Source organism: Saimiri boliviensis, chromosome 1 (genome assembly GCF_048565385.1).
Source record: "Saimiri boliviensis isolate mSaiBol1 chromosome 1, mSaiBol1.pri, whole genome shotgun sequence".
Classification (NCBI taxonomy): domain Eukaryota; kingdom Metazoa; phylum Chordata; class Mammalia; order Primates; family Cebidae; genus Saimiri; species Saimiri boliviensis.
The window spans coordinates 31,868,824-31,895,057 of NC_133449.1; the positions used below are offsets into that span (position 1 = coordinate 31,868,824).

The 26,234-nt window shown below is 39.9% G+C and overlaps 1 protein-coding gene, 1 non-coding gene and 2 pseudogenes across 7 annotated transcripts in view; 3 read left to right on the plus strand and 1 right to left on the minus strand.

The window, feature by feature from the left end:
* The window catches only part of SLC30A6 (solute carrier family 30 member 6), a 65,356-nt gene extending 40,603 nt beyond the window's left edge, over positions 1-24,753 (plus strand). For all 6 annotated transcript variants that reach the window (XM_039479023.2, XM_074395715.1, XM_074395714.1 and 3 more), the window contains 4 exons: positions 5,572-5,674; positions 7,571-7,618; positions 9,103-9,171; positions 21,863-24,753. In XM_039479023.2, coding sequence (XP_039334957.1) covers positions 5,572-5,674; positions 7,571-7,618; positions 9,103-9,171; positions 21,863-22,363 — 721 coding nt within the window. In that variant the 3' untranslated portion in view covers positions 22,364-24,753. The remainder of the gene's footprint in view (positions 1-5,571; positions 5,675-7,570; positions 7,619-9,102; positions 9,172-21,862) is intronic.
* On the plus strand, positions 2,706-4,866 carry LOC104650235 (ATP-dependent RNA helicase DDX50 pseudogene; annotated as a pseudogene).
* Positions 3,541-4,858, plus strand: LOC141579896 (ATP-dependent RNA helicase DDX50 pseudogene; annotated as a pseudogene).
* On the minus strand, positions 14,803-14,909 carry LOC120362045 (U6 spliceosomal RNA). Its single transcript, XR_005578052.1, has one exon. It is a non-coding gene; the product is annotated as a U6 spliceosomal RNA (small nuclear RNA).
* Positions 24,754-26,234: the final 1,481 nt, after the last annotated feature.

Genomic DNA, 26,234 nt, shown 5'->3' on the forward strand with positions numbered 1-26,234 from the left:
GCTCACGCCTGTAATCCCAACATAGAGTTTTTTCATTTACATTGAGTGTACAATTTAGTGACATTATATGCAACCATTACACCATCCATCTCCAGAACCTTTTTCCTCATTCCTTCCTGAAACTCATTAAACAGCTTTCCTTTTCTTCCTCCTCACAGCCCCTAGAAGTCATCATTCTACTTTCTGTCTCTATGAATTTGAATTCTATAAGTATTTCATAGGAATGAAATCATATAATATTTGTTCCTTTGTGCCTGTTTATTTCACTTAGCATAATGTCCTCAAGGTTATTCCATATTGTAGTATGTGCAGAATTTCCTTCTCTTTTAAGGCTGAATCACATTCCATTCCATGTATATACCGCATTTTGTTTACCCATTTATCCATCAGTGGATATTTGAATTGGTTCCATTTTTTGGCTATTGTGAATAATGCCACTATGAACATGAGTGTACAAATATCTGAGTCCTTCCTTTCAATTCTTGGAGGTATATACCCATAAGTGAAATTATTGAGTCATATAATTCTGTATTTATCTAATTTATTTAATTTTTTACTTTTGTGGGTACATAGTAGGTATATATATATATATATATATATATACACACACACATATATATAAACATATATATATACACATATATATAAACATATATATATACACATATATATAAGCATATATATACACATATATATATTGTGTGTATATATATGTTTATATATATATATACATATATATATACACAATATATATATTTTTGTTGTTGTTGTTGTTGTTAATAGAGATGGGGTTTCTCCATGTTGGCCAGGCTGGTCTCAAACTCCTGACCTCAGGCGATCTGCCCACCTCGGCCTCCCAAAGTGCTGGGATTACAGGCATGAGTCACCGTGCCCGACAGGTATATATATTTATGGAGTACGTGAGATATTTTGATTCAGGCATACAGTATGTATTAATTACATCAGGGTAAATGGGGCATCCATCACCTGAAGGATTTATTTTTTCTTTGTGTTACAATCTAATTATGCTCTTGTTTATTTTAAAATGTACAATAAGTTATTGTTGAGTGTACTAACCTTATTTTGCTATCAAATACTAGATTTTATTCATTCTAACTATATTTTTATATCTGTTAACCATCCCCTCACATTCCCCCAATATTTTAATTTTTTTAAGAACTGCAATGCATCCTTAAATATCTACTTTTTCTCCTTCCTCTCCTCTCACCACTCCCCAAGCCATTTCTAATTCATCTCCAAGCCTTGTATAATTGTTTATTAATATTTATTTATTTGGCTGGGTGCAGTGGCTCATGCCAGTAATCCCAGCACTTTGGGAGGCTGAGGTGGGGAGATCACCTGAGGTCAGGAGTTCAAGACCAGCCTGGCCAACATGGCAATACTCCATCTCTACTTAAAATACAAAAATTTCTGCTAAAAATACAAAAATTTGCTGGATGTGGTAACACACACCTGTCATCCCAGCTACCTGGGAGGCTGAAACAGGAGAATTGCTTGAACCCAGGAGGCAGAGGTTGCAGTGAGCTGGCATTGCGCCACTGCACTCCAGCCTGGGTGACAGGCTGTCTCCTCTTTCCCATTCTTATTACTGCTGTCCCTATTAAGACCTTTATCATCATTTCTTTGGTCTAATTAGAGTAGCCTCTGGCCTTCTAGTTTTCATTCTCGTCCATTGCTAGTTATCTTTTATTTTGCCATTAATGTGATTATTCAAATTTGCTAGTTTGGACATAATATCTTCCTGTTTCAAAACCCTCCCCTTTGCATAGTTGCAAAAATTGAAGTTGAGTACAGAGTCCTGTGTAATCAGGCCCCTACCAACCTTACTGATCATCCCTCTATGTACTCCTGACCATTTTTGTGGTTTTATTGCTGGGTCAGGGTTTCATGCCCCTGTACATGCTTCTTTCACTTGCTCATCTTTGAAGGTTCTGCCCAAACCTCACCTTTTCTTTTTATAGTTAGCCTTTCTGGATTATCCCCACCCCAGTAGCCTTGTCACTCAATCTTTTGTACAGCCATGGTACTCTGTAGACATTTCTGCCTTAGTGCCTAAAGTGCTTCATGTTTTTCACATATGTATCTCCTGTTATTTCTAGGGCAAGGATTGTGTCTCATTCACATTTCTATTCCCAGCATGTGGGGAAAAGTAGAAAAGAATGCACAGTCAACTTGTAATTATTGGCATTTTGAACTGTATTGTTGGTAGAACTTCAGCCAGTTTGAACTGTTGATGTCAGCTATAATGTTACCATAAAAAATTCCTGGAGAATCTTACCTGGGGAAATTCCTGGGGAATTTGAAGTTTTATTGGAAATAATTATCACTCATTGGAAAATGGATAAAATTACTGATAGATTCCATTAGTCTTTCTGTATCAAAAATTACTAGTCAAGTGACACACGGTCAAGGCTGGGCAGTCGCCCTGTCCCCACTTCCTTTCTTGCTGTTGCTGCCCATAGGTGGTTGTGGCCACTGCGCCCAGAGGGAGGCGGTGGTAGCCAGTAACTGCTGGGAAACTCCTCTGGGGGAACATATGCAGCTAGAAGCACCCTTGGAGGAGTCCGAGAGCCAGAAGAAGAGGCAGAAGAGCTTTATGGATATCACAATTTCAGATAAGGGATTATGGACCCGTGCTTCCCTTAAAGGGTTGTTAGGAAGATTTAAACAAGATACGCTGAAAACACATTTTACAATGCTGGAGTGACAAAAGGAAGTCAAGGCACTATTATGACTCAGATGAGAAATCAGAAACAAGAGAAAATGGTGTTACAGATGACCTGGATGCTCCCAAGGCCAAAAAAGCTAAAATGAAAGAGAAGCTAAATGGAGACACTGAAGAAGGATTTAATAGACTTTCAGATGAATTCTGTAAATCTTATAAGTCAAGAAGAAAAGATCTACCAAATGGAGATATTGATGAATATGGAAAAAAAATTCAACAAGTGTCATACCTAGATAGTTGTACACATAAATCAAGTGATAATAAACTAGAGAAGGCCTTAACACATAAACAGAAAGAAGGAGCCTTCTCCAATTTTCCTATTTCTGAAGAGACTATAAAGCTGAAAGTTCAAAGGGTAACATATCTCTTTCCTATTCAAGTTAAGACCTTTGGTCCTGTATATGAAGGAAAAGATTTAATAGCTCAAGCACGGACAGGAACGGGAAGGACATTCTCTTTTGCCATCCCCTTGATTGAAAGACTCCAGAGAAATCAAGAAACAATTTTAAAAAGCCGCTCACCAAAGGTACTTATTTTGGTTTCAGCAAGGGAACTGGCAAACCAGGTAGCAAAGGACTTCAAAGATATTACTAGGAAACTCAGCGTGGCATGTTTTTATGATGGAACATTATTTCAAAGCCAAATTAATCATATTCGAAATGGTATTGACATCTTTGTTGGAACACTGGTCATGTCAAAGACCATCTGCAGAGTGGCCAATTGGATCTTTCTTTTTTTATATATAAAGATGGGGTTTCACCATGTTGGTCAGGCTGGTCTTGAACTCCTGACCTCAGGTGATCCACCTGCCTTGGCCTCCAAAGTGGTTGGATTACAGGTGTGAGCCACCACGCCCAGCCCAATTGGATCTTTCTAAACTCCCCTATGTTGTGCATGATGAAGTGGATCAAATGTTAGATTTAGATTTTGCTGAACAACTTGAAGATATTATTCACAAATCCTACAAAACTAATTCTGAAGACAGTCCTCAGAGTTTACTTTTTACTGCAACTTGCCCACAGTGGGTATACAAAGTTGCAAAAAAATACATGAAATCCAGATATTATCGGGTTTACCTTGTTGGAAAAATGACTCAAAAGGCTGCAACTACTGTGGAACCCTTGGCCATCCTGTGTCATTGGTCTCAGAGGCCAGCAGTTATTGGAGATGTCTTTCAAGTCTGCAGTGGGTCTGAAGGGTGAGCTGTTACTTTCTGGGAGACCAAGAAGAATGTAACTGAATCAACACATAAAACAAAATACCCAGTGTTTACATGGGGACATTGCATAGTCATAAAGAGAAATTACACAAAAAGGCTTCAGAGAAGGTAGTTTTAAAGTTTCGGTGGCAACCAATGTGGCTGCCTGTGGTTTGCACATTCCTGAAGTTGACCTGATGATCCAAAGTTCTCCTCCTTAGGATGTTGAGTCCTATATCCATCGTTCTGGATGCACAGGAAGAGCTGGACAGGCAGGGATTTGTGTATGTTTTATCAACCAAGAAAAAGAGATCAACCAAGAGAAAGAGGTCAACTAAGATATGTGGAACAAAAAGCAGGAATTACTTTTAAACGTGTAGGTGTTCCTTCTGCAGTGGATTTAGTTAAATCTAAAAGCACAGATACCATCAGGTCTCTGGCTTCCATTTCTTATGTTGCTGTTGATTTTTTTCCAACCATCAGCTCAGAGACTGATAGAAGAGAAAGGGGCAGTGGATGCATTGGCTGCAACTTTAGCCCACATTTCTGGTGCATCAAGCTTTGCACCATGATCTTTGATCACGTCTGATAGGGGGTTTGTGACCGTAACTCTGGAAAGCTTAGAGGAAGTATAGGATGTCAGATGTGCTTGGAAAGAACTTAACAGAAAGCTGAGTAGTGCAGTATCTCAGATTATCAGAATCTGCCTCCTGAAAGGAAATACGGGTGTTTGCTTTGATGTTCCTACAAGTGAGTCAGAAGAAAGGCTACAGGCAGAATGGCATGCTTCCGACTGGATATACTCAGTGCCAGCCAAGTTACCTGAAATTGAAGAATATTATGATGGAAACACATCTTCTAATTCCAGGCAGAGAAGTGGCCAGTCGTACCAGTCATGCCAGTCAGGGAGTTGATCTGGTGGCCAGTCAGGAAAACAAGAGTCAAGAGTCGACAAGGGAGTTGCTCAGGAAGTTGACAAGATGGTAGATGAAGTGGAAATAGAAATCAACCAAGAAGTGGGGGCCACAAATGGAGTTTTGACTGAGTATTTGATAATCTACCAGTGTGAGTTTGCTTATTTCTGCTTAATCATATACATTATCCACCAAAAATTAGGTCATCGTAGTTGAGGTATGTGTCTGCTGTATGCAAAGAAGTTGGTTATATATTTTTTAAAGTTTTTTGCAAGAATGGTTATAAACAAATCTACTTATCCAGTTATACCTTTGAATAAAAAAACCTTTTATTGTCTCTTTTCAAAAAAAATTATGAGTTGAAGTTTTTTGTTTGTCTCAAGCAAATGAATATATTTCAGATCTTTCTAGCTGTCAAGTAGTTTGACAGAAAAAATGCATGATGGGGAAATGCCCACTTTTTTTTTCATCATACCTCTTCCTACTAATGAACATAATTATTAGTTATTTTTCTACTACACTTTGACAGGAAAGAATTCTAAAAACTGAAGTTTTTTCTTTGAAATGTGTCTTTGTGAGTAGTGGCCAATTGTGATAAAATTTTGTCCTGTTGCTTCATCCTGTTGCTTTAGATGGTTAATGTTCAGGAGATTTAACTGTAATATGCCCAGTGAGATATAAATTTAAGATTTAGAATTATTTCTTCCTTTTAGTAATTATTTTGCTGTAGACACTGCCTCTGCAATAGCCATTGCCTTGATGACGTTTGGCACTATGTATCCCATGAGTGTGTACAGTGGAAAAGTCTTACTCCAGGTAAGGTTCTTCTTCCAATGCACGTGCTTAATATTAGCCATGTCCTTCTACCAGATTAAAAAGTTGTATGCGTTCTTCTACCAGATTATGAAATTTTTATTTTTGTTTTTAAATTTTAATTTATTATTTTTTTCTTTTAGAGGCAGGGTCTTGCTCTGTCACCTAGACTGGAATGCAGTGGTGGGATCTCAGCTCACTGCAGCCTTGACCTCCCAGGCTCAAAGAACCCGCCCACCTCAGTCACCAGAGTAGCTAGGACTACAGGCACACACCACCACACCCAGCTAATTTTTTAAAATGTTTGTAGACATGGGCTCTCACTATGTTGCCCAAGCTGGTCTCAAACTCCTGAGTTCAAATGATGCTCTTGCCCTGGCCTCCCAAAATGTTGGGATTATGGGTGTGAGCCATTGTATGTGGCCGTATTTTTTAATTACAAGAAGTTTTTGGCTGAGCATCGTGGCTCACACCTGTAATCCCAGCACTTTGGGAGGCCAAGGCAGTCCAATCATAAGGTCAGGAGTTTGAGACCAGCCTAGCCAACATGGTGAAACCACATCTCTACTAAAAATTTAAAAAATGCAAAAATTAGCTGGGCATGGTGGCACACACCTATAATCTCAGCTCTTCTGGAGGCTGAGACAGGAGAATTGCTTGAACCCAGGAGGCGGAGGTTGCAGTGAGCCAAGATCGTGCCACTGCACTCCAGCCTGGGTGACAGAGCAATACTCCATTTCAAAGAAACAAAACAAAACAAAGTTTTTTAATGCCCTCCCTTTAACAGTGCAGATTGTGAAATGTTTAGTTACTGGAAGCCCTTGCTAAAATGAAGTCAAAACACTAATCTCTGAAATTCATATAGTAAGAACCAGATCAAAGTCCATTAACCCGTAAAATAGGCACAAATCCTCCTATATTTATAATGTGGCAAAATCATACATTTAAAATTATTATTATGTTTCAAGTGAAAAAGTGTTACTTAAATTTTTTTTCTTTTTCTTTTTTCTTTTTTTTTTTTTTTTTTTGAGATGGAGTCTGTCTCTGTTGTCCAGGCTGGAGTGTAGTGTCATGATCTCGGGTCACTGCAACCTCTGCCTTCTGGGTTCAAGCAATTCTCCTACCTCAGTCTCCTGAGTAGCTGGGACTACAGGCACATGTCACCACACCCGGCTAATTTTTGTTTTTAGTAGAACTGGTGTTCCACTATGTTGGCCAGGCTGGTCTCAAACTCCTGACCTCAGGTGAGCCACCTGCCTTGAACCTCCCAATGTGCTTGGGATTACAGGTGTGAGCCACTGCACCTGGCCTGAAATTTTTTTTAGGTATTTATTTTCTGTCAGTAAATGTGCTTTGGCTGTTGTGTAATTTGGTTATGACTATTTTTTTATTTCCTGCCATTGAATCAGTGAGACTTTAAAAATTTCAAACTTAAAATTGTAAATGACACATTGCTACTTACTGAAACGATAGGAACACCCTGAATAGAAATGTGGTTCCTTCTATCTTACCCTCATGCCTTTTCCAGAACTTACGGGCAGTATCTCCATCTCCAGAAATAATACAAACAATGAGATAATAGTTGTATAGTGCTATGCCCTATGCACAATCTTACCTTTCTAACCATTTCCCAATGACTTTTTGTTGGTTGGTTGGTTGGTTGGTTAAGTGTTATTTGTCTTCTTATTTTATCTTCAAGATAAAAAGACAGATATGAGCCAGTTGATGATATTGCTCCACTAGTGGGGCCAGTTGAAACTTCTCTTCTCTAAATCATGATAGGGCATGTGTCAAAGCAAAGGCTGGCTTAAAATCCTTTTGGGGAGGGGATTCAGGACCATTGTTGACAAACTTTTTTTCCTTCTCCCGTTACTCATATTTTATTTTATTTTTCCCCAGACAACACCACCTCATGTTATTGGTCAGTTGGACAAACTTATCAGAGAGGTAAGATGGAAGAGTAAATGAAATCATTTTAATTTATATCAGGGAATTGAAAAGGTGAACACTTATAATACTTTATTCAACTCTACCTAGAATTTTTTTTTTTCAGGAGTTTGTGTTCTTCACAGTAACATACTAGGAGCCATAATATAGTGGCAAACATAGAAAAATATGAGGCATTGTTCAGTTTGGAGACCAAATCCACTTGAAGTAAAGTGGAAGGTAATGGTCTAAAGACTACCTTATTATAAATGCTGTGATTTTTATTTTTTATTTATTTATTTTTTGAGACAGAGTCTTGCTCTGTCTCCCAGGCTGGAGTGCAGTGGCGGGATCTTAGGTCACTACAACCTTCAGCTCACTACAACTTTCGGCTCACTACAATCCCTTCCTCCCACGCTCAAGGGATTCTCCTGCTTCAGCCTCCTGAGTAGCTGGGACTACAGGCACTCCCCTCCATGCTCAGTTAATTTTTGTATTTTTAGTAGAGGCGGGGTTTCACCATGTTGGCCAGGCTGGTCACAATCCTTGACCTTGTGATCCACCCGCCTCAGCCTCCCGAAGTTCTGGGATTACAGACATGAGCCACCGCACCCGGCCTTTTTTTTTTTTTTTAGACTGAGTCTTGCTCTATCACCCAGGCTGAAGTACAGTAGCACAATCTTGGCTCGCTTCAACGTCTGCCTCCTGGGTTCAAGCAGTTCTTCTGCCTCAGCCTCCTGAGTAGCTGGGATCACAGGTACCCACCACCACGGCTGGCTCAATCTCAGCCTCCCAAAGTGCTGGGATTACAGATATGAGCTACAGTGCCCAGCCTAGACTTCCTTTTAAGCTGTTTCATATTTCTACCTACTAACTAATGAAGAAATAAAATAATGAACTATTTTGATGTTGAAACTGTTTTAAACCTTTGATTGTCAGTGTCACAGAGGCCACTTTTACCAATATAACTCACTACTTCTCTCAACTAGTGAAGCCTGGCCTAGGGTAAATATCCTGTCCCAGTGTACCAGTGGGCTACATACTATATATCTGGCCTTGTAATTTCTTGTAGGCTCACAGCCAAACAACATCCTGTGTTGTGCAGAGATTTGTTGTAAGGGAATCCAGAGAAAGAAGTGATTGAGAAAATAAAAAATTAAGTAAAATCTGATACCACAAAGTGCTAGATACATATTTCATATTTATAAAATGAAAACTATACACTGTCGAAAAACTGGTGGGGGTAGGGGTTTAAAACTGAGCAGTGGGGGCCTGATTCTAAAATAATTGGGGCAAACGTGAAACTGGGAAAGCAAGGTTGGGTCAATATGGAACAAACAGGAATGGTATCTTGAATGGTCTGAGACTTCTCTTAGCTAATAAGTGTCCTTCGGCAAGATTTGGCTGTGTTATTCTTAAGTTAAACCAAGTCCATAATATGACTAAACTGCATTGAATATGTTAAGTACAGACAACTCTGATCACTTATTTCTGTTTTTGGTTAGGTATCTACCTTGGATGGAGTTTTAGAAGTCCGAAATGAACATTTTTGGACCCTAGGTTTTGGCTCATTGGTATGTTCTTTTACATAGGACTTTAGTTATAATTTAAAATATAGTCTTTCATTTTTAAAACTGAAAACAAAGTATTTCCTTAAAATTTTCATAGAGCCTTTGATTCCTAGTTATGTTAAGAAGAGTGTAAAATGTACAGGGATTCAATTACCTAATTGAGGGATTTTTTTGTTGTTGTTTAGGGACAGGGTCTCACTTTGTTAACCAGGCTGGTCTCAAACTCCTGACCTCAAGCAGTCCTCCCACTTTGACCTCCCAAAGTATTGGAATTACAGACGTGAGCCACGGCACCTGGCCGAGGAATGTTTTAATTTTTTCCCTTCAAACATGCTAATGATCATAATACAAGAGTGTCCAGATAAGACAAATTTGTAGTCAGTGTAATTCCCAAATAAGAAAATGTTTTAAAAAATGCAATTACTTTCTTTTTTAACTGCAGTTCTAATTTTAGTATTTTACTGAATATTTTGAAGAACTGCAATAACACAACATGCTTCAGCATAAAATTCCATATTTTCTAATTCAGTTTGAACCTCAATACCAGAGAGACTTTATTATGACATGGTTTTACTTATACATCAGGAATGGTGAGGAAAATACAGAAAATGTAAATCGCTATAATCTTATCATCTAAAGAAAACTGCTGTTGATATTTTGGTATTTATACATTTATTCCCCTTGGAAAATGAGATCATGGGCTGGGTGCAGTGGCTCACACCTGTAATCCCAGCACTTTTGGGAGGCCGAGGCAGGCAGATCACCTGAGGTCAGGAGTTTAAGACCAGCCTGGCTAACATGGTGAAACCACGTCTCTACTAAAAATACAAAATTAGCTGGGTATGATGGTGTGGCACGCACCTGTAATCCCAGCTACTCAGGAGGCTGAGGCAGGAGAATCACTTGAACCTGGGTGGTGAAGTTGCAGTGAGCCAAGATCACACCATTGCACTCCAGCCTGGGTAACAGAGTGAGACTTCATCTCCAAAAAAAAGAAAATGAGATCATGTTGTTTTATAATTTGCTCTTTTTATTTAGTTAATTTATCACGAACAGTATTCTATGTCATTAAATACTCTTCCACAGTATCATTTTCAAAAAGCCAAAGAGGGTTTGATTTTTCTTTTTTTTTTTTTTTTTGAGACGGAGTTTCGCTCTTCTTACCCAGGCTGGAGTGCAATGGCACGATCTCGGCTCACTGCAACCTCCGCCTCCTGGGTTCAGGCAATTCTCCTGCCTCAGCCTCCTGAATAGCTGGGATTACAGGCATGCGCCACCATGCCCAGCTAGTTTTTTGTATTTTTAGTAGAGATGGGGTTTCACCATGTTGACCAGGATGGTCTCGATCTCTCGACCTCATGATCCACCCGCCTCAGCCTCCCAAAGTGCTGGGATTACAGGCTTGAGCCACCGCACCCGGCTTGATTTTTCTAATGTAACACAAATTTCATAGATATGCAGATCAAAGTTGGTCCAGCAGTTCAATGATGTTATCTACTTTGTAGTCTTTAGTTTCAGGCTACACTTTCATAGTGGGAAAATGGTTGCTTCACCTCTACCTTTTCCAACTCTTCCCCTCTCTCATTGTTTTGGCTGTCTAAGACTTACTCATTACAAGAAAAACTTGAGACTGTAACATCCCCTCCCACCTTACTGAGAGGGTGCCAAGTGACTAAAGTGCCAAGAGACCAAAGATGACTTGGATAGGTCCAGCATGGCCAGTAGGTGAGTTTATTAGAACTTAACCTATGGAGAACTCCTGGGCAGCAGCAGGACAGATTTAGGGATCTACCCACCTCCCATTTCTAAGCTGCTTTTAAGCTAGTTTTCTCACTCTTTGCCTACTATATGCATGTGATGAGACCGTTTTCCTTGGTAGGGTCTCAGATGCTCTCTAAAATCTTTGGTTCTCAGGGACGCTTGCTCCTCAGCTGGGCACCATGGCTTTGGCTCACTGCCTGACCTTCAGAGTTCAGGCAGCGGACATACACCCTTGAGTAACCTGGTGGGGGACCCACCACACTACACTTCTCTAGTAAATTCTTTAAAAGGGGCTGTTGGGAACAATATTCTCTAAATTCTTGAATGTTGAAAGCAGCTTGTGGACATTATAATTAAAAATTTGACAGGATATAAAATCTTTAGTATACATTTTGTTTCAAGTTTCTTAAAAATACTTTATCCCTTTTATTTCTGGCGTGAAGCATTGCTGAGACAATGCCTAATGATAGTCTAATTTTTTTCCTTTTCCTTCCTATATAACTTGATCTTTTTACTTGGATGCCCAAAGCCTTTTTTTTTTTTTAAAGTTCAGTGCCTTTACTAGAATATGTGTTGGCATTGGTCATTCTGCCTCAGTTGTTTCAAGTATGCAGTGCACCATTTCTTCTTTCTTTTTTCTTTCTTCTTCTTTCTTCTTTCTTCTTCTTCTTCTTTTTGTTTTTATTTGTTTGTTTGTTTGTTTGTTTTTTGAAATGGACTCTTGGCTCTGTTGTCCAGGCAGGAGTGCAGTGGTGCAATCTTGATTCTCTGCAACCTCTACCCTCACCCCGGGTTCAAGCGATTCTCCTGCCTCAGCCTCCTGAGTAGCTAGGATTACAGGCACACACCACCATGCCCAGCTAATTTTTGTGATTTTTAGTAGAGATGGCATTTTACCATGTTGGCCAAGCTGGTCTTGAACTCCTGACCTCAAGTGATCTGCCCACCTTAATCCCCCAAAATGCTGGGATTACAGGCATGAGCCATCGCGCCCGGCCCACAGTACACCCCTTCAATAATGCTATTTCAAAAATAATTTTTTAAAGCATCTAATTATAGTTTATAACATTGGTTCTTTTCTTTGTGTGGTACCCCCCTTCCCGCCCCGAGATGGAGTTCCACTCTTGTCACCTAAGCTGAAGTGCAGTGGTGCAGTCTCAGCTCACAGCAACCTCCGCCCTCTGGGTTCAAGCAATTCTCCTGCCTCAGCCATCTGAGTAGCTGGTATTACAAGTGTGTAACACCACGCCCGGCTAATTTTTGTATTTTTAGTAGAGAGAGTTTCACCTTGTTGGCCAGGCTGGTCTCGATCTCCTGACCTCAAGTGATCCACCTGCCTTGGCCTCCGAAAGTGCTTGGGATTATAGGCATGAGCCACCATGCCTGGCCTGGTTTTCTTTTTTGGAAACTTCTGTTATGTCCATGTTGGATCTTTGCCTTTCTTTTTTGTTATTTTCTCTCAAATTCTTATCTCCTCTTAATTTCCTTTTGATTTTTTTTTTTAATTTTTATGTCTCTTAAAGTATACCTGTATGTTTACTTATGTTTTTATTTATTATGGCTAAATCTTCATTTCTAAAATGATCTTTTTTCTTGTATTATAATTGTCATATCATTTCTAAGGTTTTCTAATTCTGATTTATGTTCTTGTTTTATATCTTTTGACTGGTTTTGAAAAAGTAGCTTATAGTTTTTATCTCACACGTAGTTTCATCTGTCTTATGATCTTTTGTAATCGGTTTTATAGTCTCTTTTTTTCTTACATAACTTTGTGTGGGATTTGACCCTCTGTCCTTTTCTGTTGCTCATTTTTATGTGAAATTAGTTTTTCTGAACTTTAAAATTAGGAGTGGTTTAGGGTAGTGTGTATGAGTCTAGAGCTCCACCTTCTGATGATTTTGTAAAAGAAGAAAGTTTTTTATTCTGGCTTCGTTCCTCTCTGCCATTTTCACTTTTTTTTTTTAGAGACAGGGTCTCTGTTGCCCAGGCTGGAGTGAGTGCAGTGGTATAATCTCAGCTCACTGTAACCTCCACCTCCCGGTTCAAGTTATCCTTTCACCTCAGTCTCCCCAGAACCTGGGACTGCAGGTGCATGCCACCATGCCTGGCTAATTTTTGTATTTTTTGGTAGAGCTGGGGTTTCACCATGTTGGCCAGGCCGGTCTCAAACTTCTGACCTGAGGTGATCACTTGTCTCAGCCTTCCAAAGTGCTGGGATTACAGGTGTGAGCCACTGTGCCTGGCCTATCGTTGTTGTTTTTTTTAGGAGACAGAGTTCTGCCCTCTCACCCAGGCTTGAGTGAATGGTATAGATATACCTCACTGTAGTCTCAGACTTCTGGGCTCAAGTGATCCTCTTACCTCAAACTTCCCAGTAGCTGGAATTACAGGTACATGCCACCATGCCCGGCTGATGTTTTTTATTTTTCTTGTAGAAACTGAGTCTTGCTGTGTTGCCCAGGCTGGTCTTGAACTCCTAACCTTAAGCAATTCTACTGCTTTGGCCTCCCAAAGTTTTGGGATTCCAGGCACGAGCCACCGTGGCTGGTCCTGCCTTACATTTTTTTTTTTTTTTTTTTTTTTTTTTGAGACGGAGTTTCGCTCTTGTTACCCAGGCTGGAGTGCAATGGCACGATCTCGGCTCACCGCAACCTCCGCCTCCTGGGTTCAGGCAATTCTCCTGCCTCAGCCTCCTGAGTAGCTGGGATTACAGGCACGAGCCACCATGCCCAGCTAATTTTTTGTATTTTTAGTAGAGACGGGGTTTCACCCTGTTGACCAGGATGGTCTCGATCTCTCGACCTCGTGATCCACCCGCGTCGGCCTCCCAAAGTGCTGGGATTACAGGCTTGAGCCACTGCGCCCGGCCTCCTGCCTTACATTTTTATCTGAACCTCTTCTATCCTTTGTCTCAACTGTACTACTCAGTTTGGATTTTCTTCCCATTGCTTCTTCTTGATACGGGTTTTTTTTCTAGAGGGGAGCTTTGCTTAGTTACTTTCAGGAACTCATAGGGCTCAAACTGTTCCAGCCCTTATTGCAGACCCAGTATATTTACCCACTGTTGAAATGTGCAAAACTCCTCTCAGTTTCAGCTGCCTTTCTCATATTGGCTGTCCTAGATTTCCATTAAGTCTTGTTAGCTGCTTTGGGGTTTTTAGGTCAGTCAGATGTGCTGTTGCTTCCTGCTGCATAGATTGTGTTACCTTGAAGGTCTTATAGTTTGTTTTCTTAGTTTTATGTTATATAAATCTGCCATAATTTCTTTCATCAGTCCCTTAATGAATATTTAGAATTATCTTCTATTTTTCCTATTTTAACATGTCTGGGATACACCTTTTTGTTTGTTTTTGTTTTTGTTTTTGAGATGGAGTCTCACACTGTTGCCCAGGCTGGAGTGCAATGGCGTGATCTCGGCTCACCACAACCTCCACCTCCTGGGTTCGAGCGATTCTCCTGCCTGAGCCTCTCAAGCAGCTAGGACTACAGGCATGTGTCACCAAGCCCAGATAATTTTTTGTATTTTTAGTAGAGACGAGGTTTCACCATGTTAGCCAGGATGGTGTTGATCTCCTGACCTCCTGATATGCCCACCTCAGCCTCCCAAAGTGCTGGGATTACAAGCATGAGCCACTGCACCTGGCCCAAGATAAACATTTTTAGGGATAAACTTTTTAAATATTTGTGATTATTTCTTAAGACTAATTTTTAGAAATTTTTGTAAATCAGGAAATATTCATCTTTTTTATGGCTTTTGATGCAAATTCCCAAACTGTCTTCTAGAATGCCTTTTAGAACTATACACTTCAGTCTTAGAGTTCATTTTTAATCACTTTCCTTATTTTCTTTATTTTTAAAAATTAATCAGTTTTTAAAAATATGGAACGCTTCGTGAATTTTCGTGTCATTCTTGCACAGAGGCCATGCAAATCTTCTCTGTATTGTTCCAGTTTTAGTATGTGCGCTGCCAAAGTGACCACTTAATTATTCTTCTTATTTTTTTTGAGACCTAGTCTTGCTCTGTTGCCCAGGATAGAGTGCAGTGTCGTGATCTTATCTCACTGCACCCTCTGCCTCCCGGGTTCAAGCGATTCTTCCTGCCTCAGCCTCCCAATTAGCTGGGATTATGGGCACCTGCCACTGCACCTGGCTAATTTTTATATTTTTAGTAGAGACGGGGTTTCACCATCTTGGCCAGGCTGGTCTTGAACTCCTGACCTCATGATCACCTGCCTTGGTCTCCCAAAGTACTGAGATTACAGGTGTGAGCCACCACGCCCAGCCTAATTATTCTTTTGATTTTACTAGTGACATTGGATGGCTTATAAACACAAAAAATGTAGTCATCATTTCAGAATTTGGCCTCTAGATCACACCCTGTTAAGTCCCTGGTTAAGACCCAGAAACTTAATAAAACAAGCTTTTGAGCTGCTAAAAGTTAATATCACGAAAGCTGTAAATTAACACATGCACTGTGATTATAGGAGACTTTTCTAGTTCATACTCGGAAAATAGTTTCCTTATTTTAATTACTTTGATTTCCATATCAGACTAAAAGAGGATATGGCATCTTTAATAGTTACATAGTGACAACTGTCAATGGTAGTGGCAAAGAAAAGGAAGAAATCAAAGATGACTCGATTTCTAGACGTGGCTTGTCTTAGCTAAAAGTAACAAACCATTGAATAACAATGAAATTTCAAATTGTGCCAAAGAAGAAAAGACAAAAGAAAAATTTTTTAAAGAGTAATAAACTAGAAGTCAAATTTAAGGAATATAGGTATTTTTTCTATCTCATGATTGACAGTGACTCTCTTACGATTGTTCTGTATTTAGTATTTCAAGTCATAGGTTCAGATAGCATCATAACTAAACAATTTGGCTAATTTATGTGCAGTTTATGTTTTGTAAGAATTTTTTTTTAATCTGTGTTTATTTAGAAACCAACATGGAGTGTCTGCTGGACATTTTATTCAATTTTATTTACTCTATTTTTTTGAGACTGGGTCTGTCTCTGTTGCCCATCCTGGAGTGCAGTGGCTCAATGCAACCTCTGCTTCATGGACTCAACCATCCTCACACCTTAGCCTCCCAAGTAGCTGTGACTATAGGTGTGCACCACCACGCCCAGCTAGTTTTTGTATTTTTTGTAGAGATCAGGTTTCGCCATGTTGTCCAAACTCTGGTCTCAAACTCCTGAGCTCAAGTGATCCATCTGCCTCATCCTCCCAAAGTGCTGAGATTACAGGCATAAGCTACCATGCCTGGCCATCTATCACTCACACACACACACACACACACACACACACACACACACACATAAAGTTTTTATTAGGCAAACAGTACCCAATTGTTAAAAAGAAATAAGAGCCGGGCGCGGTGGCTCAAGCCTGTAATCCCAGCACTTTGGAAGGCCGAGGCGGGTGGATCACGAGGTCAAGAGATTGAGACCATCCTGGTCAACATGGTGAAACCCCGTCTCTACTAAAAATACAAAAATTAGCTGGGCATGGTGGTGCACGCCTGTAGTCCCAGCTACTCGGGAGGCTGAGGCAGGAGAATTGCTTGAACCCAGGAGACGGAGGTTGCGGTGAGCCGAGATCACGCCATTGCACTCCAGCCTGGATAACAAGAGTGAAACTCTGTCTCAAAAAAAAAAAAAAAAAAGAAATAAGAACTTGTAACTAAGTCATAAGAAAGAGATTAAATATCCTAAATAATTCTGCCATCTAGAGGTAAGTACTGTCATCCTTGATACTACTCCCTCTCCCTCTGTTTCTTTATGTTTTATTTTATTTTTTATTTATTGAGACAGAGTTTTGCTCTGTCACCCAGCCTAGAGTGCAGGGGCACAGTCATGGCTCACTGCAGCCTCAACCCTCTAGGCCCAAGCAGTTTTCTTGCCTCAGCCTTCCTCGTAGCTGGGACTGCAGATGTATGCCTGGCTAATTTATTTTTGTAACAGTGGAATCTCGCTATGTGGCCCAGGCTGGTCTCGAACTCTTCATTAAGCAATCCAACCTAGGTGCTCATCAATCCTAGGTGCCCAACAGCTAGGTGCCCAACAGCACTATTCACTTTGCTATAGTAAATAGTGCTGTGATGAACGTGCAAGTACATGTGTCTTTTTGGTAGAAAGATTTTTTGTCTTTTGGATATATACCCAGTTATGGGATTCCTGGGTCAAATGCTAGTTCTGTTTTAAGTTCTTTGAGAAATCTTCAAACTGCTTTTCAGAGTGGCCGAACTAATTTACATCCCCACTGTGACTTTCTCTTTTCTCTGCAGACTCACCAGCACCTATTTTTTTTTTTTTTTTTGACTTTTTAATAATAACCATTCTGACTGGGCATGGTGGCTCATGCTTATACTGTAATCCCAGTACTTCGGGAGGCGAAGGCAGGTAGACCACCTGAAGTCAGGAGTTTGAGACCAGCCTGACCAACATGGTGAAACCGCGTCTCTACTAAAAATACAAAAATTAGCCAGGTGTGGTGGCATGGGCCTGTACTCCCAGCTACTTGGGAGGCTGAGGCAGGAGAATTGCTTGAACCCGGGAGGTGGAGGTTGCAGTGAGCTGAGATTGTGCCACTGCACTCTATCCTGGGCAATAGAGCAAGACTCTGTCTCAAAAAATAAATTAATAAATAATAATAATAGCCATTCTGACTGGTGTGGGATAGTATCTCATTGTGGTTTTGATTTGCATTTCTCTGCTGCTTAGTGATGATGAGCACTTTTTTTATATTTCTTGGCCACTTGTATGACTTCTTTTGAGAAGCATCTGTTTTTTTTTTTTTTTTTTTTGAGATGGAGCCTCACACTGTTGCCCAGGCTGTAGTGCAGTGGTGCAATCTCCACCTCCTGGGTTCAAACAATTCTCCTGCCTCAGCCTCCTGAGTAGCTGGGACTACAGGCATATGCCACCATGCCCAGCTAATTTTTTTGTATGTTTAGTAGAGACAAGGTTTTACCATGTTGACCAAGATGGTCTCGATCTCCTAACTTCATTATCTGCCCACCTCAGCCTCCCAAAGTGCTGGGATTACAGGCATGAGCCACTGCACCTGGCCTTTTTTCTCATTTTTTAATGGGGTTGTTTTTGCTTGTTCAATTAAGTTCTGTATAGATTCTGATATCAGACCGTTGTCTCACACATAATTTGCAAATATTTTCTTCCATTCTGTAGGTGTTTCTTGGTTGTCTTGCAGGATTCTTACAGTTTGAGGTCTTAGATTAATTGATTGATTGATTGATTGATTGATTGATTTTATTTTGAGATGGAGTCTTGCTCTGTCACCCAGGCTGGAGTGCACTGGCATGATCTCAGCTCACTGCAACCTCCGCTTCCCGGGTTCAAGTGATTCTCCCACCTCAGCCTCCTAAGTAGCTGGAACCACAGGCATGCACCACCACGCCCGGCTGATTTTTTGTATTTTTAGTAGAGATGGGATTTCACTGTGTGAGTCAGGATGGTCTCAATCCCCTGACCTCATGATCTGCCACCTTGGCCTCCCAAAGTGCTGGGATTACAGGAATAAGCCACTGCGCCTGGCCACATTTGCTTTTTTTGAGATGAAATCTAGTTCTATCTCCCAGGCTGGAGTGTAGTGGCATGATCTCGGCTCACTGCAACCTCTGCCTCTTGAGTTCAAGTGATTCTTCTACCTCAGCCTCCCAAGTAACTAGGACTACAGGCATTTGCCACCACACTTATTATTATTATTATTATTATTATTATTATTATTATTATTTTCATTTTTGTAGATACAGGGTTTCACCATGTTGGTCAGGCTGGTCTTGAACTCCTAACCTCAGGTGATCCCAAACTGCTCGGATTATAGGCATGAGCCACAGTGCCCAGACAAGGTCTTAAACTGAAATATTTAATCCATCTTCAGTTAATGTTTTTATATGGTGAAAAGTAAAGGTCCACAGCCGGGCATGGTGGTTCATGCCTGTAATCCTAGCACTTTGGGAGGCTGAGGCTGGCGGATCACTTGAGCTCAGGAGTTCAAGACCAGTCTGGCCAACATGCTGAAACCTTGTCACTACTAAAAATACAAAAATTAGCCAGGCGTGGTGGAGCACACCTGTGATCCCAGCTACTTGGGAGACTAAGGCAGGAGAATCGCTTGAACCCAGGAGGTTGTAGTGAGCTAAGATCATGCCACTGCACACCAGCCTGGGCGACAGAGTAAAACGCCATCACAAAGAAAACAAACAAAAAAAGTAAAGGTCCAGATTCATTCTTCTGCATACGGCTAGCCAGCTATCCTAGTACCATTTGTTGAATAGGGAGTCCTTTCCCCACTGCCTATTTTTGTTGACTTTGTCGAATATCAGATGCCTGTAGGTATATGGCTTTATTTCTGGGTTCTTTATTTTGTTCCACTGGTCTTTGTGTGTGTGTTTTTTTTTACCAGTACCATGCTGTTTTGGCTACGTTAGCTTTGTAGTTTGAATTCAGGTAATGCGATGCTTCCAACTTCATTCCTTCTGCATAGAATTGCTTTAGCTATTTGGGCTCTCTTTTGGTTCCATATGTATTTTAGAATTTCCCAGTCCTGTGAAAAATGACATTGGTAGTTTGATAAGAATAACATTGAATCTGTAGATTACTTTGGACAGTGTGGCCATCTTAATGATACTGATCTTCCAATCTATGAGCATGGAATGTTTTTCCATTTGTTTATATCATTCGTGATTTCTTTAAGCAGTGTTTCACAGTTCTCCTTGTAGAGATCTTTCACCTCCTTGGTTAGATGTATTTCTAGGTATTTTATTTCTTTTGTGGATATTGTAAATGGGATTGAATTCTTTTTTTTTTTTTTTTATTGATACAGGGTCTCTCTTTGTCACCCAGGCTGGAGTGCAGTGGTGCAGCCACTGCAGCCTCAACCTCTCAAGTTCAATCAGTTCTCCCACCTCAGCTTCCTGAGTAGCTGAGTAGCTGGGACTACAGACATGTGCCACCATACCCAGCTTTTTTTTTTTTTTTTTTTTTTTTTTGGTAGAGATGGGGTTTCACCATGTTGCTCAGGCTGTGGGATTATAGAGGGGTGTGTGTGTGTGTGTGTGTGTGTGTGTGTGTGTGTGTATGTGTGTGTGTGTACACCAAAACAGGATCATTTGCTGTACCTACTATTGTATTATCTACTTTAAAAACATAGTTTATGGGCCAGGCATGGTGACTTACACCTGTAATCCCAGCCCTGTGGGAGCCTGAGGCAGGCGGATTGCTTGAACCTAAGAGTTCAAGACCAGCCTGAGCAACATGGTGAGACCTCATCCTTACAAAGAAAACAAAAAGACATAACTAAAAAAAACCCCATAATTTATGGTAAACATTTTTTCAAGTTAACAAATGTACTTCTAACCCTCTTTGTAATGCCTGGTGCTCTCTATCCCTTAGAAACCCTGAGATCATCTTTGATGAGTCAGTCTCCCTCATCCTTTATTTCCAGTTGGATATCAAGTCCTTCCATTTCTGCCCCTGGAATATGATGTATCTATTTGTCCCTCTCTGATTCCACTATTATCCTAGTTCAGCTCTCCTCATTCCTTTTGTTTTGTTTTCTTTAGTTTTTTGAGACGAAGTCTTGCTCTGTCACCCAGACTGGAGTGCAGTGGCATGATCTCTGCTCACTGCAATATCCACTTACCGGGTTCAAGCGATTCTCCTGTCTCAGCCTCCTGAGTAGTTGGGATTACAGGTGTATGCCACCATGCCCAGCTAATTTTTGAATTTTTAGTAGAGATGGGGTTTCACCATGTTGGCCAGGCTGGTCTCGAACTCCTGATCTCAGGTGATCCACCTGCCTTGGTCTCCCAAAGTGCTGGAATTACAGGCATGAGCCACCACGCCTGGAAGCTCTCCTCATTTCTAATCTAGATTGTTGCAGTTTTTTTCCTACCTAATTACTAGTCATCCATACCTACAGTTTTTCTGAACTCCGATTATTTTATTTCTGTTTGGTTGTTTCTGTTAAATAAAAACTCCTTCTCACTTTAGAATCCTCTGGTAGCCTCTTTTTAACCTTATTACCTACCTATCATTTTTCTTCTTCCTTCTTCCCTTCCTCTGTTTCTCCCTCTCTGCCTTCCTCACTTCCCTTCTTCTGTTTCTCCCTCTCTTTTTTCCTTCCTCTCTTCCTTCTCTTTCTTTTCTCTTCTTCTTCTGCTCACTGAAATACTTGGACTTCCTTTTTTTTTTTCTTTTTTCTTTTTTTTTTTAATTCAAGACAGGATCTCACTCTGTCACTCAGGCTGGAGTGCAGTGGTGTGATCTCGGCTCACTGCAACCTCTGCCTCCCAAGTTCAAGCAGTTCTCCTGCCTCAGCCTCCCTAGTATCTGGAATTACAGGCATGCATCACTACGCCTGGCTAATTTTTTGTATTTTTAGTGGAGACATGGTTTCAACATGTTGGCCGGGCTGGTCTCAAAACTCCTGACCTCAGGTGATCTGCCCACCTCAGCCTCCCAAAGTGCTGCGATTACAGATGTGAGCCACTGAGCCCAGCCAGGACTTCTTTATATATTAGTATTATTGCTTAGTCTTACCAAGTATGCCATACATTTTAATTGCTTTTCCCTCAGTGTGGAATGCCTGTCTCCACTTTTTGAAATACCTACCTTTTTGGCTCTTCCACTGTATTTTTCATATGCTTCATTTATATTCTTCCTTGTATTATAACATGCTATCTTGATTGTACATGGATTTTCCTTTTCTGTATCTTAAAGAGTCACAAATTATTTCTTTAACTCATTGCAGTGATAATTACCAGCAAGTAGTCTTTAAAAATAACATTAAGCTTTTTCTTTCAGATAAAATACCAAGAACTGACCAAATCATAAATAAAATATTTGTTTCTAATGGAATTTTCCTTATAATTCTAAGCAATCTCTTTCTTATGATTTTGCCCCTTTTAGGCTGGATCAGTGCATGTAAGAATTCGACGAGATGCAAATGAACAAATGGTTCTTGCTCATGTGACCAACAGACTGTACACTCTGGTGTCTACTCTGACTGTTCAAATTTTCAAGGATGACTGGATTAGGCCTGCCTTATTGTCTGGGCCTGTTGCAGCCAATGTCCTCAATTTTTCAGATCATCACATAATCCCAATGCCTCTTTTAAAGGGTACTGATGATTTGAACCCAGTTACATCAACTCCTGCTAAACCTAGTAGTCCACCTCCAGAATTTTCATTTAACACTCCTGGGAAAAATGTGAACCCAGTTATTCTTCTGAACACACAAACAAGGCCTTATGGTTTTGGTCTTAATCATGGACACACACCTTATAGCAGCATGCTTAATCAAGGACTTAGAGTTCCAGGAATTGGAGCAACTCAAGGATTGAGGACTGGTTTTACAAATATACCAAGTAGATATGGAACTAATAATAGAATTGGACAACCAAGACCATGATGGACTCTTACTTATTTTTATGAGGAATATTGACTCTGTGGCTTCCAATTTATTTAGTAATACAACTTTGCATTGACTGTTTAATCATTTACTCTAGATGTTAGATAACAGTAAGCTTGTTCACATTTCATGAAACCTATGAAACTATATTTTTGTAAAATGTACTTGTGACAGTGAAATCCTCGTAAATGTTAAAGCCTTTAAATAGGCTTCCTTTAGAAATGTGTTTCTTTAAATTTGGATTTTGGTATCTTTGGTTTTGTAGTTGACTGCAGTGTGATACGATCTTACCTTTGTAAAAGCCACTTGATGGAGTGAACCTGTCACATTACTAAGAATACAGTATCTCTTTTTTTTTTTTTTTCCCCCTGAGACGAGTCTTGCTCTACATTGTGCCCGGCCAATCCATTATTATTAATTTAAGGTGATAGTTTATTAAGGTTTCCTTAGTTTTTGTTTAATTTTTTGAGATGGAGTCTCACTCTATCACCCAGGCTGGAGTGCAGTGGTGCCATCTGGGCTCACTGCACCCTCCGCCTTCCAGGTTCAAATGATTCCCCTGCCTCAGCTTCCCGAGTAGCTGTGATTACAGGTGCCTGCCACCATGCCTGGCTAATTTTTATATTTTTAGTAGAGATGGGGGGTTTTACCATGTTGGCCAAGCTGGTCTCAAACTCCTGACCTTGTGATCCACACACCTTAGCCTCCCAAAGTGCTGGGATTGGGTGTGAGCCCATCGCACCTGGCTATTTTCTTTAGTGAAATTTATGAACGTGCTTCTTGACTAATACACATTTTGGGAAAGGGAAAAATGTCTATTCAAAATGTAGAAGTCTCTTTTATAGCTTTTCCAAACTTAATTGCTACATTTTTCTTTGAGGTTCTCCTGAATTATGTCTTGTAAACTAAAAGCAAATTTTTTAGCAGCAATTTTGGAATACAGTCTATGTAGCACAATTTGAATTTTTTAATCATCAAGGTTTTTGTTGAAGTTTCTCTCATTTAAAAATTTCGGTATATTTGTAAATAGTCCATGGCTATCAGTGTTTTATTTCAATTAAGTGACACCCAGTGTTTGGTGATATGCAGTGAAAGAATCCCAATTTTCTGTATTACATTTAATCAAATACTGACATAATGAATTTATCTTTTCTGCCACATTTTTATTGATTGACTTTTTAAATTTATTTTATTAACAAAACATATCAAATATATTACCAAAACACATGGAGTTCCATATATATTATGGAATTTGATGTCTTTTCAAGTTACACAAAGAAGTTGATTATATATAATATAATTTTATCAAAGCATAATGGACCTTAGATTATAGAATATAACATTGTTACGTCTGCAGTGAGCAGTTTCTAGCTTTTGTTTTGCTTTGTCAAAAACAGGAAATTGTTATCTGTGATGAAGTGTGAGAATTATGTAAATTATGTTATTTTTTATTTGTTTTCCAAATGCAGAGTTTTGTGGATTTTTTTGTGTTTTGTTTTGTTTTTTGAGAAGAATTTCACTCTTTTTGCCCAGGCTGGAGTGCAGTGGCACAATCTCGGCTCAACGCATCCTCTGCCTCATAGACTCAGGTGATTCTTCTGCCTAAGCCTCCAAGTAGCTGGGATTACAGGCATGCACCACCATATCCAGCTAAATTTTTGTATTTTTAGTAGAGATGGAGTTTCCCCATGTTGGTCAGGCTGGTCTTGAACTCCTGACGTCAGGTGATCCACCTGCCTCAGCCTCCCAAAGTGCTGGGATCACAGGTGTGAGCCATCATGCTCAGCCCCAAATGCAGAGTTTAAGGACTTTCTAATGTGGCTAGTATTACTTCCAAAAAGTAGAACAAGCAGCAGTCACATATTACGTGTGAGGGTTTTTTGTTATTGCTTTATTTTATTATGCATTCTCTAACAGTTTTAAAAAGGGATTTTGAGAATGGACTCAACTTTCCTGAAATCCAGTGCTCCTGGAGATTTGTGACTTTCCCAGCCATCAGCCAGCTATCTAGAGAAGATTTTTGTTTTTCTGTAATCAACAGTTTCTTCAGTCAACTCATCGACTTTCAAATAGGAGCAACACTTTCTTCACCATGGATTAAAAACATCCAAGAAGCCATCTCTGTCAAGCAGAATTGTCATCTGTGGTATAAGTGTCCGTATCCTAAATACCTTTTCCTTAGTGAGGATTTGTTCACTGTCTTTGACATCTGCAACCCTGTTCAGGCATGTGACCTGTTGAAGAAATACAGCCCATGCTACCTTGACTACTGGGGAAAATGATACTTTGTAAAATGTAATAAGGCAACCTGTTCCTTGTCCTTTGTCTCATGTGCTCTAACTATTACTTACCTGTTATTGGTCTACTATTACAGGATGATTCTTCCTTCATTGATCTCATCTAAGTGTGAATTAGGGTCATGCATGAAATCTGAACTGCCGTGTCTTGAGTTATGGTTAAGAGGTATGTGCTGCCATCCCATGCATGTCTTCCCCATGGGATTTTAAAGTGTTCAGGTACCAATCGCAGTTCTTTATGAGGTTTTATGCCTACTTCCTCAACACCAATTCAGAAGCAACACCTGTGCAGCTATCCCACCAAAGGTGCTTTAATACCCACCTACACTGTTTGAGAAAGGACAGTTACCTGTGGGTTATGAAAGAATTGGCCCTGCTTCCTGAATGTGAGTAAGATGCTACAGGAGACATTGGCCCATGCATTATTATATACAGAAGTCTTACTTGCCAAGCTCTGACTAATTTCTGGATATAAAAATAAGGAACTCGCCCAGCATAGGCCTATAGGCAGCAGCCTCACTAGTAAATCTTGCCACCGAATCACTTGAAGCTAGACAAAGAAGTTCAATTTAAGTATTTGACCCATAGTTTGTGATTAAGATGTAAACGCCGTGAAGTGTAATTAACCCTGCTTTACAAAGTCACTGTATTGTAATGGGAAAAACACTGCACTAGGAGACAAAAGACCTGAATTTCAGTTCTGATGCTGCCACTGTGTAAGGAAGTCGTTTTTTAACCCCTGGGCAAATCATTTGCGCTTGCTCATCTGTAACGTTAGAGAGAGGAATAATTAGTTGATCTGTAAAATATCGGCTCCAAAACGTTATGATAACATATTTATATGTCCCCAATTGCTAAACAGATGTTGTGCCCAGAATTTTTTCTAGCGACTACCTCAATATACAGGCCAAGTGTTCCCTACACCAACACCCAAGCCATTAATTTGAGGTGCCAAGAAAATAGGTGAACCATAGGCTAACACCATTTAGGTTTTTGCATTTTTTTTCAGGCTTGCCTCTACTTAAATATGTTTAGAGAGTTTTCTTAGACTTCTTTCTTTGTAGGGAAGGGTTATTTGGGGAAGTGTTGGAAAAAAGATTAGGGCCAGGTACCCTTAATTTATATAAAGTAAAAAAGAATGGGAAACATTTTCCCTTTCTTCTTTGATCTCTAATGTCATATTTGGAATTACACATGACTTAGGAGATACTGGAGAGGACCTGAATTTTAAGCCTGATTTAGCTGTTTGTTAACTGCCAATTTTTGCTTGACTAAAGAATGCTAATCTTTTTTGGGAGTCCGATCTCCTTCTAATATGAGAAAGTGATTTTTACATTCCAGATTGTTTGAATTAAACTGTTTGGATTAAATAACATATATGGAGTTTTCTCTCTGATTTTAAATAATCCTTGTTTCTTTATTCAGTAGCTATTTATTCTCTCATATTCAGCAAATATTTGTTGAGAATCTGTTAAATGCCAGGCACTATACTAAGTTAATATGTATTCAGTATACCAGTTGATGTAACCCAGACCAAAAGTAACACAAAGATGAACAAGAGTTCCTTCAAGGAG